At 56.8% G+C, this 16,510-nt stretch overlaps 1 protein-coding gene across 4 annotated transcripts in view; it reads right to left on the minus strand.

Annotated features, from left to right (window-relative positions):
* The window catches only part of SEC16B (SEC16 homolog B, endoplasmic reticulum export factor), a 308,666-nt gene that overhangs the window by 181,167 nt on the left and 110,989 nt on the right, over positions 1–16,510 (minus strand). For all 4 annotated transcript variants that reach the window (XM_069981715.1, XM_069981717.1, XM_069981713.1 and 1 more), the window contains exons 9-11: positions 12,375–12,472; positions 10,101–10,182; positions 7,748–7,865 (exon numbers count right to left, since the gene is read on the minus strand). In XM_069981715.1, coding sequence (XP_069837816.1) covers positions 7,748–7,865; positions 10,101–10,182; positions 12,375–12,472 — 298 coding nt within the window. The remainder of the gene's footprint in view (positions 1–7,747; positions 7,866–10,100; positions 10,183–12,374; positions 12,473–16,510) is intronic.

The raw sequence follows: 16,510 nt of genomic DNA on the forward strand, positions 1-16,510 counted from the left end.
GGGTCATCTCCCCTTTCTGTATGTGGCAGTACCAATAGTCCGGGTGGGTCATTGCTCCACTCCGGACCACCATGACTACAACCCAAGGGACCCCGCCACAGCCCAACAGGTCACTGACCACAGGGGAACAAGGTATAATCGGCCCTCTAAAATAAAAGCAGGTGTGCCACCATACCTATGTGCCCAACCGGCACTGGCATCACAACATATCATTGGGCCTGGCTATAGCTCAGCTAACCACCATAGAACTGGTGTCACACTTCATCATCTGGCAAGTGACTGGCCGTACCTCCGCCATGACACCGCAGGGGGTCACCACAGAATTGGCGTCACAAACAGGATTCAAACCTTGTTGTTGCCCATAACTGCTCTCCTAGAGAACTGTGTATGGTGTGTGATTTACTGTACAAAGATTGCCAAGAACTGTGCAACTCGTTTCTGCAATAAAGAGTACAAAGTGCTAAGCACCAAAACACCTATTGCCCTGAAGAAAAGTACCCCAAGGAAACCCCCCGACAGTGCATGTAAAAGTGGGGGAGCCATTCTTTCGGGACTGTATCCTGTATTTGCTAAGTGCACAACAACTTTCAAAAACAAAACCGCGGGAAAACTACACCTAAAGCGCATCAAGATTCCTCAGAAAAGGCGCCAAAGGGCCAACGCTGCCCCCTGGCGGAACACAGGAACATTGTTTCCGGGAGGACCCCTGATGGTAAGACACCTACTTGCCTAGACTTTCAGCACAGCCATGTTGGAGAAGGCTGACGCCCATGTACGTCCCCTTTGCTTCACCGGAAGTGATGACTTCTCCCACAGTTGCTTCAAGATGACAAGCGGAGAGCAACAAGTCATGGACGCTGCGACAAATGCAATCTCTGAGATTGTGGGAGCCCTGGCCCACTGGTCAGTGGCGGCTGCAAGCAAGCAAGCACTTATTGCAGCCCCAGTTCCTGCCATCACCGATCCGGCACCCAGCAGACCCCCTGGGAGGAGTCCCAAGGAGGACAAAGCAGCTTTTTCAGGATCTGGGACCCCGATCGAGATAGTGAAGTGTACTCTGATTTTTCCATCATAGACGAGGATGAGCACATGGCGGAGGCCACGTTTGATGATGACTGCAGTGAGGTAGCTATAGGAGTCGCAGCGGTCGCCATGGCGACCGGGCCCCTACACTAGGGGGGCCCACACAGCCCCCCTGCCACTTGTCTCTTTAAGCATGCACAGATCACTTTGATGTTCCACCCTCACAGTGAGCACAGTGAGCGGGCGGAACATTAAAGCGATCAGAATACAGGAGCAGGACCTGTCAGCGTCCTGCTCCTGTATTCCCTCCCATAGGCTGCCGGCACTTCATACCAGCAGCCTATGGGAGGCCGTGACCTCTCCGGCAGGCGTGATCATGTGACGTCATCACGTCTGCCGGAAGTCCCGTCCCTGCGGCTCGCAAGATGGAGCCCTAAGAGGAGGAGGAAGAGCTGCTGCCTGCACAGCGCAGATTAGGTGAGTAGGATGTTTGTTTTTTTAGGGGCACCTCTGGGGGCATTATTAGTATATGCGGGCACCTCTGGGGGCATTATTAGTATATGGGGGCACCTCTGGGGGCATTATTAGTATATGGGGGCACCTCTGGGGGCATTATTAGTATATGGGGGCACCTCTGGGGGCATTATTAGTATATGGGGGCACCTCTGGGGGCATTATTAGTATATGGGGGCACCTCTGGAGGCATTATTAGTTCATGGGGACACAGCAGGGGGCATTATTAGTATATGGGGGCACCTCTGGGGGCATTATTAGTATATGGGGGCACCTCTGGGGGCATTATTAGTTCATGGGGGCACAGCAGGGGGCATTATTAGTATATGGGGGCACCTCTGGGGGCATTATTAGTATATGGGGGGCACCTCTGGGGGCATTATTAGTTCATGGGGGCACAGCAGGGGGCATTATTAGTATATGGGGGCACCTCTGGGGGCATTATTAGTATATGGGGACACCTCTGGGGGCATTATTAGTTCATGGGGGCACAGCAGGGGGCATTATTAGTTCATGGGGGCACCTCTGGGGGCATTATTAGTTCATGGGGGCACAGCAGGGGGCATTATTAGTATATGGGGGCACCTCTGGGGGCATTATTAGTTCATGGTGCACCTCTGGGGGCATTATTAGTTCCTGGGGGCACCTCTGGGGGCATTATTAGTATATGGGGGCACCTCTGGGGGCATTATTAGTGTATGGGCGCACCTCTGGGGGCATTATTAGTGTATGGGGGCACCTCTGGGGGCATTATTAGTATATGGGGGCACCTCTGGGGGCATTATTAGTATATGGGGGCACCTCTGGGGGCATTATTAGTTTATGGGGCAACTCTGGGGGCATTATTAGTTCATGGGGCACCTCTGGGGGCATTATTAGTTCCTGGGGGCACAGCAGGGGGCATTATTAGTATATGGGGGCACCTCTGGGGGCATTATTAGTTCATGGGGGCACCTCTGGGGCATTATTAGTTCATGGGGGCCAGCAGGGGGCATTATTAGTTCATGGAGGCCACCTCTGGGGGCATTATTAGTTCATGGGGCACCTCTGGGGGCATTATTAGTTCATGGGGGCACCTCTGGGGGCATTATTAGTATATGGGGGCACCTCTGGGGGCATTATTAGTATATGGGGGCACCTCTGGGGGCATTATTAGTATATGGGGGCACCTCTGGGGGCATTATTAGTTCATGGGGCACCTCTGGGGGCATTATTAGTTCATAGGGGCACCTCTGGGGCATTATTATTTAATGGGGAGCAACTCTGGGGGCATTATTATTTCATGGGGGGCACCTCTGGGGGCATTGTTATTTCCTGGGGGCACAGCAGGGGGCATTATTAGCTCATGGGGGCCACCTCTGGGGGCATTATTAGCTCATGGGGGCACAGCAGGGGGCAATATTAGCTCATGGGGGCCACCTCTGGGGGCATTATTAGTTCATGGGGCACCTCTGGGGGCATTATTATTTAATGGGGGGCAACTCTGGGGGCATTATTATTTCATGGGGGCACCTCTGGGGGCATTATTATTTCATGGGGGCACCTCTGGGGGCATTATTAGTTCATGGGGGCACAGCAGGGGATCCTACATACAGGGGGGCACAGCAGGGGATCCTACATACAGGGGGCACAGCAGGGGATCCTACATACAGGGGGCACAGCAGGGGATCCTACATACAGGGGGCACAGCAGGGGATCCTACATACAGGGGGCACAGCGGGGGATCCTACATACAGGGGGCACAGCAGGGGATCCTACATACAGGGGGCAAAGCAGGGGATCCTACATACAGGGGGCACAGCAGGGGATCCTACATACAGGGGGCACAGCAGGGGATCCTACATACAGGGGGGCACAGCAGGGGATCCTACATACAGGGGGCACAGCAGGGGATCCTACATACAGGGGGCACAGCAGGGGATCCTACATACAGGGGGCACAGCAGGGGATCCTACATACAGGGGGCACAGCAGGGGATCCTACATACAGGGGGCACAGCAGGGGATCCTACATACAGGGGGCACAGCAGGGGATCCTACATACAGGGGGCAAAGCAGGGGAACCTACATACAGGGGGCACAGCAGGGGATCCTACATACAGGGGGCACAGCAGGGGATCCTACATACAGGGGGCACAGCGGGGGATCCTACATACAGGGGGCACAGCAGGGGATCCTACATACAGGGGGCACAGCAGGGGATCCTACATACAGGGGGCACAGCAGGGGATCCTACATACAGGGGGCACAGCAGGGGATCCTACATACAGGGGGCACAGCAGGGAATCCTACATACAGGGGGCACAGCGGGGGATCCTACATACAGGGGGCACAGCAGGGGATCCTACATTCAGGGGGCACAGCAGGGGGCATTATTAACTCATGGGGGCCACCTCTGGGGGCATTATTAGTTCATGGGGCACCTCTGGGGGCATTATTATTTAATGGGGGGCAACTCTGGGGGCATTATTTAATGGGGAGCAACTCTGGGGGCATTATTATTTCATGGGGGCACCTCTGGGGGCATTATTATTTCATGGGGGCACCTCTGGGGGCATTATTAGTTCATGGGGGCACAGCAGGGTGCATTTTTAGCTCATGGGGGAACCTCTGGGGGCATTATTAGTTCCTGGGGGCACAGCAGGGGATCCTACATACAGGGGGGCACAGCAGGGGATCCTACATACAGGGGGCACAGCAGGGGATCCTACATACAGGGGGCACAGCAGGGGATCCTACATACAGGGGGGCACAGCAGGGGATCCTACATACAGGGGGCACAGCAGGGGATCCTACATACAGGGGGCACAGCAGGGGATCCTACATACAGGGGGGCACAGCAGGGGATCCTACATACAGGGGGCACAGCAGGGAATCCTACATACAGGGGGCACAGCAGGGGATCCTACATACAGGGGGCACAGCTGGGAATCCTACATACAGGGGGCACAGCGGGGGATCCTACATACAGGGGGCACAGCAGGGGATCCTACATACAGGGGGCACAGTAGGGGATCCTACATACAGGGGGCACAGCAGGGGATCCTACATACAGGGGGCACAGCAGGGAATCCTACATACAGGGGGCACAGCTGGGAATCCTACATACAGGGGGCACAGCAGGGGATCCTACATACAGGGGGCACAGCGGGGGATCCTACATACAGGGGGCACAGCAGGGGATCCTACATACAGGGGGCACAGCAGGGGATCCTACATAAAGGGGGCATCCCACACAGCGCAGTTACTATGGGAGCCGACAGGAGGGAGGAAGGGAAGGAAGTTGCTAGAAATGGGCGGAGCCTAAATTGTTTGTCTCGCAGGTTCTAAGGGGATGAAACGTATCTGGAAGGAATCATCCTGGAGGTCTGGGCCGGATGGAGAGGAAAAGGGAAAGTGACGCCTCAGATCAAAGAAGACGTCACCTGTGAGTCCCTGTATGACACTTTTCTTATTTTGTAGAACATTATTTAGTAGGGGCGCCCCGAGCTAATTTTTTTTTCCAAGGGGGGCCCTGAGGTGGAAAAGGTTGGGAAGCACTGCACAAATCTGTCCCGCTGCGCCCGCTGGCACATGCTGTTATTAGTATATGGGGGCACCTACATGAGGTGGAGGCAGTGGCAAGGCATTAGAACATGGTGGCACATTAGAGTAATTGGATATAACGTTAGATAGGACTTTGCCTGATCGGGGGGAGATGGGGGGGCCCCAAGCTAAAATTTTGCACCAGGGCCCATCAGCCTTTAGCTACGCCCCAGGATGACTGCATGGCTATCCTGGCACCACCGCCCATATCTGAGACTCCGGCCCCAGCAGAGCCGCTAGGCCGCAACCCTTCCGAGGAGGGACCACCTCCACTACCTGCGCTGCCGCAGAGGCAGGACCCCGCAGTTTCTGGACATTCTGAGAGACATTGTCCCAGCTAAGCAGCCGCCCGTCTGTCATCTGGCGACAGAGCAGGACGATGCCCAGAACAAGACAGCACTGGTGGTGACAACCACAGCCAAGTGACAAAGCTACCCGGCAGGTGACCGCATCAGAGCTGGAGCGCAAGTTCATCAGACTACTAGACCAGCGCGGCCAGGTGAGAAACCCCTAGAGAGGCGGAGAGCCACCGTCATTTCCTTCAACAAGGAGAAAGGATTCGGAGTCATCCGTGTGAGCCGAAGAGCAGTCAAAAGATCCATCATTCCTGCGACCAGACAAAACCGAAAGGGAGATCATCGATTACACCCCTCACACCTCTGAACAAGAAAGAGGGGCAGCAGCTGTCCCCAGACCCCGGCATTACACACAGGAGACGTTTAAGCCCACTGCATTACAGGACCTGGGAAGCCTATCACCGGCGGAAGAACAGAATGTTGTGGCTACCACCGCAGGTTCTAAGGCTCCATCAGTACCTGAGACAGAAAGCCGCTGCTAACGCCACTACAGCCAGTCCTGCTGCAGCCGTGTCAGAGGTGTGAACAGTGTCCGACGTGCAGCCCCAGGTCACCTACAACATTGCTGTGATCACAACTCCAACGCCAATGACAACAGCCACAGCATCTACTATGAGAGAGGACTGTCTATGCTGTAAGAGGCTTAGACCCAGGAGGCTTCATCCACCACATCCAAGGAAGAGACCTACAGCTGCATCTCTCACCTCCCAAAAGCACTAAAGAGAGTCCCCCAAGACACTGAAAAGGACGCTATGCTGTCGGCTGAGCTGTTTTGTTAAGACATCTTGGCTCCCCATTGTTTTGTGTGTCCCCCATGTTTGCAACCTCTCTGTTGACGCTCCTGTACACGGCCTGGCCGTGATTCCCCTTCCCTTTTACCCCCTTTCTTGTGAGGAACAAGCCTCGCTGAGGCATCACAGCACCAGCCAGGGTGCACCTAGACGGACATAGACAGATGAATCCAGTATCAGATTTCATTGTAGACAATTGTATTACTGCCTGAAAATCAACAGAGTTTTATTTGCACTTAAACTGTTCTAATATATAGGTTTCCATTTCATAACCCATGCGGTGCCTTAACTAAACCTCCAGTCTTTTTCCAGGTGGATATGGATCTGTAGACCAATGAGCGTGTTCTCTTCTTCTGTCCTATCACTTCTCTCTTTACTTCTTCTTCACCCGTTCGCAGCACACCTTAATAGGGGCTGTAGATAGGAAGTCACATGGGTAGAGGCAGTGTAGGGTCCCCTGTCATTGGACTCTGTAGGGGAAGGACACAAGCCAGAACGCTCTTCATCAGTCTAGTTGGGCCCTGGCCCTCTGCCAGCTCCTCAGTCTCAGTTTGCAGACGCAGGCAGATGCAGTTACCTTTTCTCCTCAAGTAACTCCACTTGACACTATGCAATGTTTAACCCTTCCGTAGAGACGACAAGTCAGAGATCATCTCAACACATGCGTGGACAAGGAGAGTCACAGTGCAGGACAGTATCCACAAAGCAGAAGGCTTGGAACTGATCCAGATAGAGTTCATAGGCTTCTAGCAACTTTGCTCTATCTTCAGCACAGGTGTCAGCAGGGAACCCTCAGCATTCCACTCATCCCAGGTAACAAGGTCTGGGGCTTGTGTCACCCACTAGGACGGGTCCCCCAACACTGTTAGGGCAATAGGTGGTGCGAAGACCCAAAGATCAAAACACGGGCACAAGTATTCTCTCCCTCTTCTCAAGTATTCTTCTACCTCATCCTCCAACATCCCGGCAGAGCACAGTACTACTTGGGTTGGGACTCAGCCCAGCAGGTCACTGACCACAGGGGAACAAGGTATAACCGGCCCTCCAAAATAAAAGCAGGTGTGCCACCATACCTATGTGCCCAACTGGCACTGGTGTCACAACGCAACTCAGGGTCCAGCTATATTTCGGCCAACCACCACTGGAGTGGCGTCACGTCTAACCATCTGGCAAGTGACCGGCAGTTCCTCCTCCATAACACCGCAGGAGGTCACCACACATATATACAGACATATACGGACATATACAGATATACGGACATATACAGATATACGGAGCACCAGGGACCCTGCAGGAGCTGACAGAAGCCTCCATAACAAAAAGGGACGTCTTTCTAGTGTTACCATGGGGACAGAGCTCCTCAGACTCCTCGGACCCTCTGGGAGCTATCCTGAATATTCACTATAGAAAGGATTAGAGCGTAATATGCCGCACAGTGACAACCACAAAACCATCAGCTCCATCATATAGGAGAACTTACCCAGATTGTCCCCCATGGTCATAATAGCCCGATGGTTCAGAGCTGAATCCGACATCTGGTTGGACAACATTACAGCCAAGTGGGGTCTCCAGTCCCCCCAGTCCTTATCCCCACTGGACTACAGAAAGAGAGAGAAACATTACAGTATGGACAGACACAGGATGATAGAGACAGGAGATAGAGCGGCTCAGTGATAGAGACACCAACAGGGGGCGGAGGAGAGCGCAGGGTGTGTAGAGAGAACACAGCATCCAAGTCCTCAAGAAAGGCAGATCACACAGCTCCGCGCCAGGTCACACAGCTCCGCGCCAGGTCACACAGCTCCGCGCCAGGTCACACTCTTCAGCTGCTGCTGAACCTCATCATACACCTCAGCTGCTGCAGAACCTCATCCTACACCTCAGCTGCTGCAGAACCTCATCCTACACCTCAGCTGCTGTAGAATCTCATCCTACACCTCAGCTGCTGCAGAACCTCATCCTACACCTCAGCTGCTGCAAAACCTCACATTACACCTCAGCTACTGCAGAACCTCATCCTACACCTCAGCTGCTGCAGAACCTCATCATACACCTCAGCCGCTGCAGAACCTCATCCTACACCTCAGCTGCTGCAGAACCTCATGCACCTCAGCCTCTGCAGAACCTCACACTACACCAACAGATTATCTGACACATTTTTTAAAGCCAAAAACAGGAATGGATGTGAAAAGGAGGAGAAATCTCAGTCTTTCCTTCCTTTCCTTTCTCAGTTTATAGTCCCTTCCTGGCTTTGGCTTTAAAAAATCTGTCAGATAATCTGTTGGTGCAAAAGGGCCCAAAAATGTTTTGCCTCCTCCATCCACTCTCTCCCCAGGCCAAGCTTCCCCTGCATTAAGTACTTACCTCCCTGAGCCTCCCCTCCCCCTGCATGAAGTACTTACCTCCCTGAGCCTCCCCTTCTCCTCCTGCATGAAGTACTGTACCTCCCTGAGCCTCCCCTCCTGCATGACATAATGTACCTCCCTGAGCCTCCCCTCCCTCCCCCTGCATGAAGTACTGTACCTCCCTGAGCCTCCCCTCCCCCTTCTCCTGCATGAAGCACTTACCTCCGAGGCTCCCCTCCTCCTGCATGAAGTACTTACCTCCCTGAGCCTCCCCTCCCCCTCCTCCTGCATGAAGTACTCTACCTCCCTGAGCCTCTCCTCCCCTCCTCCTGCATGAAGTACTTACCTCCCTGAGCCTCCCCTCCCACTCCTCCTGCATGAAGTACTGTACCTCCCTGAGCCTCCCCTCCCACTCCTCCTGCATGAAGTACTGTACCTCCCTGAGCCTCCCCTCCCCCTCCATGAAGTACTTACCTCCCTGAGCCTTCCCTCCTCCTGCATGAAGTACTTACCTCCCTGAGCCTCCCCTCCTCCTGCATGAAGTACTTACCTCCCTGAGCCTTCCCTCCTCCTGCATGAAGTACTGTACCTCCCTGAGCCTCCCCTCCTCCCTCCCCCTGCATGAAGTACTGTACCTCCCTGAGCCTCCCCCCTCTGCCTGCATGAAGTACTTACCTCCCTGAGCCTCCCCTCCCACTCCTCCTGCATGAAGTACTGTACCTCCCTGAGCCTCCCCTCCCCCTCCTCCTGCATGAAGTACTTACCTCCCTGAGCCTTCCCTCCTCCACCTGCATGAAGTACTTACCTCCCTGAGCCTCCCCTCCCCCTCCTCCTGCATGAAGTACTGTACCTCCCTGAGCCTCCCCTCCCACTCCTCCTGCATGAAGTACTGTACCTCCCTGAGCCTCCCCTCCTCCCTCCCCCTGCATGAAGTACTGTACCTCCCTGAGCCTCCCCCCCTCCGCCTGCATGAAGTACTTACCTCCCTGAGCCTCCCCTCCCACTCCTCCTGCATGAAGTACTGTACCTCCCTGAACCTCCCCTCCCCCTCCTCCTGCATGAAGTACTTACCTCCCTGAGCCTTCCCTCCTCCACCTGCATGAAGTACTTACCTCCCTGAGCCTCCCCTCCCCCTCCTCCTGCATGAAGTACTGTACCTCCTTGAGCCTCCCCTTCCACTCCTCCTGCATGAAGTACTGTACCTCCCTGAGCCTCCCCTCCTCCTGCATGAAGTACTGTACCTCCCTGAGCCTCCCCTCCTCCTGCATGAAGTACTTACCTCCCTGAGCCTCCCCTCCTCCTGCAGGAAGTACTGTGCCTCCCTGAGCCTCCCCTCCTCCTGCATGAAGTACTTACCTCCCTGAGCCTCCCCTCCTCCTGCAGGAAGTACTGTACCTCCTTGAGCCTCCCCTACCCTGGACATCAGGTGATACAGATGGCGGCTTATGTCTTATATAAATCAATGCAGAAAAAAGAAAAGCCACTTACAGTCGCAGCTTGAGGAACACGTCCAGCCATGAGCTGAAACAGCGTCTGTAAGGGGTCATTGACGGCCAGAGTGCTGGTGAACCTGAAAATGGCGACAAAACCATCATTAGTAGTGCGGTGGTGGCCTCTCTGGGGAGAAGATGGGACCGAGTCTACTGGGAGCCGCCGCCTATCTGTGGCCGATCTGCAACAATGTTTCATCCATTTATTACCCGGATTTAGCGTTGCTGACCGTCCTCCTCCAACCAGACTCCTTAGCGGTAATGACCGTCCTCCTCCAACCAGACTCCTTAGCGGTAATGACCGTCCTCCTCCAACCAGACTCCTTAGCAGTAATGACCATCCTCCTCCAACCAGACTCCTTAGCAGTAATGACCATCCTCCTCCAACCAGACTCCTTAGCGGTAATGACCGTCCTCCTCCAACCAGACTCCTTAGCGGTAATGACCGTCCTCCTCCAACCAGACTCCTTAGCGGTAATGACCATCCTCCTCCAACCAGACTCCTTAGCGGTACTGACTGTTCTCCTCCAACCGGACTCCTTAGCGGTACTGACCGTCCTCCTCCAACCAGACTCCTTAGCGGTACTGACCGTCCTCCTCCAACCAGACTCCTTAGCGTTGCTGGCCGTCCTCCTCCAACCAGACTCCTTAGCGGTACTGACCGTCCTCCTCCAACCAGACTCCTTAGCGGTACTGATCGTCCTCCTCCAACCAGACTCCTTAGCGTTGCTGGCCGTCCTCCTCCAACCAGACTCCTTAGCGGTACTGACTGTCCTCCTCCAACCAGACTCCTTAGCGGTACTGCCCATGCTCCTCCAACCAGACTCCTTAGCAGTACTGACCGTCCTCCCCCAAGAAGACTCCTTAGCGGTACTGACCGTCCTCCTCCAACCAGACTCCTTGCCGGTAATGACTGTCCTCCTCCAACTAGACTCCTTAGCAGTACTGACCGAGCTCCTCCAACCAGACTCCTTAGCAGTACTGACTGAGCTCCTCCAACCAGACTCCTTAGCGGTACTGACCGTCCTCCTCCAACCAGACTCCTTAGTAGTACTGACCGTCCTCCTCCAACCAGACTCCTTGCCGGTAATGACTGTCCTCCTCCAACTAGACTCCTTAGCGGTACTGACCGTCCTCCCCCAAGAAGACTCCTTGGCTTGGAGGAGCACGGTCATTACCGCTAAGGAGTCTTCTTGGGGGAGGACGGTAAGTACCGCTAAGGAGTCTGGTTGGAGGAGGACAGTCATTACCGGCAAGGAGTCTGGTTGGAGGAGCACGGTCAGTACTACTAAGGAGTCTGGTTGGAGGAGGATGCTCATTACCGCTAAGGAGTCTGGTTGGAGGAGGACGGTCAGTACCAGCAAGGAGTCTGGTTGTAGGAGGACGGTCATTACCGCTAAGAAGTCTGCTTGGAGGAGGACGGTCATTACCGCTAAGGAGTCTGGTTGGAGGAGGACGGTCATTACTGCTAAGGAGTCTGCTTGGAGGAGGACGGTCATTACCGCTAAGGAGTCTGGTTGGAGGAGGACGGTCAATACTGGCAAGGAGTCTGGTTGGAGGAGGACGGTCATTACCGCTAAGGAGTCTGGTTGGAGGAGGACGGTCATTACTGCTAAGGAGTCTGCTTGGAGGAGGACGGTCATTACCGCTAAGGAGTCTGCTTGGAGGAGGACGGTCATTACCGCTAAGGAGTCTGGTTGGAGGAGGACGGTCATTACTGCTAAGGAGTCTGCTTGGAGGAGGACGGTCATTACCGCTAAGGAGTCTGGTTGGAGGAGGACGGTCAATACTGGCAAGGAGTCTGGTTGGAGGAGGACGGTCATTACCGCTAAGGAGTCTGGTTGGAGGAGGACGGTCATTACTGCTAAGGAGTCTGCTTGGAGGAGGACGGTCATTACCGCTAAGGAGTCTGCTTGGAGGAGGACGGTCATTACCGCTGACTCCTTAGCGGTAATGACCGTCCTCCTCCAATCAGACTCCTTGCCAGTAATGACCGTCCTCCTCCAACCAGACTCCTTAGCGGTAATGACCGTCCTCCTCCAAGCAGACTCCTTGCCAGTAATGACCGTCCTCCTCCAACCAGACTCCTTAGCGGTAATGACCGTCCTCCTCCAAGCAGACTCCTTACTGGTACTGACCGTTTTCCTCCAACCAGACTCCTTAGTGGTACTGACTAATCTTACAGCCTGATGATGAGGATTTCCCATCATCCTCTCTGTGTCTGATCCCCTCCCCTGTTCCCTCCCCGTCTCTGGTTGTCAGTACGACTCACCGTGTCATCACGCCGCTGTAGGTCCGGGAATCCATCTTGCTAGAGAGAAACAAAGCGTGTCCCCAAAGCTGATTCTTCATCGCCAAGTCCAGGGCCTCCTAATAAGAAGGAAAATATCAGCCAGGACAATGCCGAGGAACGAACAGATACAACGGCCGCAGCGGAGATGGAAGTGATAAGCCACACACCGGCCACGTAATAACGCAAACACTTAGGTGTGTGTGGAATCAGGCAGAATCTGATGGCAACATGCTTTCATGCTGCCTGAACTACAAGTCATCAGGACAGTTCCCACAGCTTCTTCCCACTCCACCCGTCCTGCTTCTGCCCCCTTTATCCATCCTGCTGCTCCATCTCTTTTTCTGGCTCCTCCGCTTCTGCCCGCACCTGCCTGCTCCTCCTGCATGCTCCACCGCTTCTGCCCGCTCCTCCTGCTCGCTCCACCGCTTCTGCCCGCACCTGCCTGATCCTCCTGCTCGCTCCACCGCTTCTGCCCGCACCTGCCTGATCCTCCTGCTCGCTCCACCGCTTCTGCCCGCACCTGCCTGCTCCTCCTGCATGCTCCACCGCTTCTGCCCGCTCCTCCTGCTCGCTCAACCGCTTCTGCCCGCACCTGCCTGCTCCTCCTACTCGCTCCACCGCTTCTGCCCGCACCTGCCTGCTCCTCCTGCATGCTCCACCGCTTCTGCCCGCACCTGCCTGCTCCTCCTGCATGCTCCACCGCTTCTGCCCGCTCCTCCTGCTCCTCCCGCTCGCTCCACCACTTCTGCCCGCACCTGCCCGCTCCTCCTGCACGCTCCACCGCTTCTGCCCGCACCTGCCTGCTCCTCCTGCATGCTCCACCGCTTCTGCCCGCACCTGCCTGCTCCTCCTGCATGCTCCACCGCTTCTGCCCGCTCCTCCTGCTCCTCCCGCTCGCTCCACCACTTCTGCCCGCACCTGCCCGCTCCTCCTGCACGCTCCACCGCTTCTGCCCGCACCTGCCTGCTCCTCCTGCTCGCTCCACCGCTTCTGCCCGCACCTGCCTGCTCCTCCTGCTCGCTCCACCGCTTCTGCCCGCAACTGCCCGCTCCTCCTGCACGCTCCACCGCTTCTGCCCGCACCTGCCCGCTCCTCCTGCATGCTCCACCACTTCTGCCCGCACCTGCCCGCTCCTCCTGCACGCTCCACCGCTTCTGCCCGCTCCTCCTGCTCCTCCCGCTCGCTCCACCACTTCTGCCCGCACCTGCCTGCTCCTCCTGCTCGCTCCACCACTTCTGCCCGCAACTGCCCGCTCCTCCTGCACGCTCCACCGCTTCTGCCCGCACCTGCCCGCTCCTCCTGCACGCTCCACCGCTTCTGCCCGCACCTGCCTGCTCCTCCTGCTCGCTCCACCGCTTCTGCCCGCACCTGCCTGCTCCTCCTGCATGCTCCATCGCTTCTGCCCGCTCCTCCTGCTCGCTCCACCGCTTCTGCCCGCACCTGCCTGCTCCTCCTACTCGCTCCACCGCTTCTGCCCGCACCTGCCTGCTCCTCCTGCATGCTCCACCGCTTCTGCCCGCTCCTCCTGCTCCTCCCGCTCGCTCCACCACTTCTGCCCGCACCTGCCCGCTCCTCCTGCACGCTCCACCGCTTCTGCCCGCACCTGCCTGCTCCTCCTGCTCGCTCCACCGCTTCTGCCCGCACCTGCCTGCTCCTCCTGCTCGCTCCACCACTTCTGCCCGCACCTGCCCGCTCCTCCTGCACGCTCCACCGCTTCTGCCCGCACTTGCCTGCTCCTCCTGCTCGCTCCACCGCTTCTGCCCACACCTGCCTGCTCCTCCCGCTAGCTCCACCGCTTCTACCCGCACCTGCCTGCTCCTCCTGCTCGCTCCACCGCTTCTGCCCACACCTGCCTGCTCCTCCCGCTAGCTCCACCGCTTCTGCCCACACCTGCCTGCTCCTCCTGCACGCTCCACCGCTTCTGCCCGCACCTGCCTGCTCCTCCCGCTCGCTCCACCGCTCCTGCCTGCTCCTCCTGCTCGCTCCACCGCTTCTGCCTGCACCTGCCTGCTCCACTGCTTCTGCCCGCACCTGCCTGCTCCTCCTTCTCGCTCCACCGCTTCTGCCCGCTCCTCCTGCTCGCTCCACCGCTTCTGCCCGCTCCTCCTGCTCGCTCCACCGCTTCTGCCCGCACCCAATGTATGATCATGTCCGTACACTGCCGCCCCTCACCACCTGCTCCTCCTGCTCGCTCCACTGCTTCTGCCCGCACCTGCCTGCTCCTCCTGCTCGCTCAACCGCTTCTGCCCGCACCTGCCTGCTCCTCCCGCTCGCTCCACCGCTTCTCCACCGCTCCTGCCCGCTCCTCCTGCTCGCTCCACCGCTCCTGCCTGCTCCTCCTGCTCGCTCCACCGCTTCTGCCCGCACCTGCCTGCTCCTCCTGCTCGCTCCACAGCTTCTGCCCGCTCCTCCTGCTCGCTCCACAGCTTCTGCCCGCTCCTCCTGCTCGCTCCACCGCTTCTGCCCGCTCCTCCTGCTCGCTCCACCGCTTCTGCCTGCTCCTCCTGCTCGCTCCACCGCTTCTGCCCGCACCTGCCTGCTCCTCCTGCTCGCTCCACCGCTTCTGCCCGCACCTGCCTGCTCCTCCCGCTCGCTCCACCGCTCCTGCCTGCTCCTCCTGCTCGCTCCACAGCTTCTGCCCGCTCCTCCTGCTCGCTCCACCGCTTCTGCCCGCTCCTCCTGCTCGCTCCAACGCTTCTGCCTGCTCCTCCTGCTCGCTCCACCGCTTCTGCCCGCACCCAATGTATGATCATGTCCGTACACTGCTGCCCCCACTGTATCCCAATGTATGATCATGTCCGTACACTGCCGCCCCTCACCGCCTGCTCCTCCTGCTCGCTCCACTGCTTCTGCCCGCACCTGCCTGCTCCTCCCGCTCGCTCCACCGCTTCTGCCCGCACCTGCCTGCTCCTCCCGCTCGCTCCACCGCTTCTGCCCGCACCTGCCTGCTCTTCCTGCTCGCTCCACCGCTCCTGCCTGCTCCTCCCGCTCGCTCCACCGCTCCTGCCTGCTCCTCCCGCTCGCTCCACCGCTCCTGCCTGCTCCTCCCGCTCGCTCCACTGCTTCTGCCCGCACCTGCCTGCTCCTCCTGCATGCTGAGGTTTCCCAGCACGACACGGACAGAACCTGACTGATCAGACAATTACTTTCACTGCTCCATGGTGGACGGTACAAGTGCTCGTCAGTGTACGGACATGATCATACATTGGGATACAGTGAGGGGCGGCAGTGTACGGACATGATCATACATTGGGATACAGTGGGGGCGGCAGTGTACGGACATAATCATACATTGGAGGCAGTGAGGGGCGGCAGTGTACGGACATGATCATACATTGGGATACAGTGAGGGGCGGCAGTGTACGGACATGATCATACATTGGGATACAGTGGGGGCGGCAGTGTACGGACATAATCATACATTGGAGGCAGTGAGGGGCGGCAGTGTACGGACATGATCATACATTGGAGGCAGTGAGGGGCGGCAGTGTACGGACATGATCATACATTGGAGGCAGTGAGGGGCGGCAGTGTACGGACATAATCATACATTGGAGGCAGTGAGGGGCGGCAGTGAACGGACATGATCATACATTGGAGGCAGTGAGGGGCGGCAGTGTACGGACAGGATCATACATTGGGATACAGTGGGGGGCGGCAGTGTACGGACATGATTATACATTGGGATACAGTGGGGAGCGGCAGTGTACGGACATGTTCATACATTGGGATACAGTGGGGGCGGCAGTGTACGGACATGATCATACATTGGGATACAGTGAAGGGCGGCAGTGTACGGACATGATCATACATTGGGATACAGTGAGGGGCGGCAGTGTACGGACATGATCATACATTGGAGGCAGTGAGGGGCGGCAGTGTACGGACATGATCATACATTGGGATACAGTGAGGGGCGGCAGTGTACGGACATGATCATACATTGGGATACAGTGGGGGCGGCAGTGTACGGACATGATCATACATTGGAATACAGTGAGGGGCGGCAGTGTACGGACATGATCATACATTGGGATACAGTGGGGGGCGGCAGTGTACGGACATGATCATACATTGGAGGCAGTGAGGGGCGGCAGTGTACGGACATAATCATA

Source organism: Dendropsophus ebraccatus, chromosome 8, assembly GCF_027789765.1.
Source record: "Dendropsophus ebraccatus isolate aDenEbr1 chromosome 8, aDenEbr1.pat, whole genome shotgun sequence".
Classification (NCBI taxonomy): Eukaryota; Metazoa; Chordata; class Amphibia; order Anura; family Hylidae; genus Dendropsophus; species Dendropsophus ebraccatus.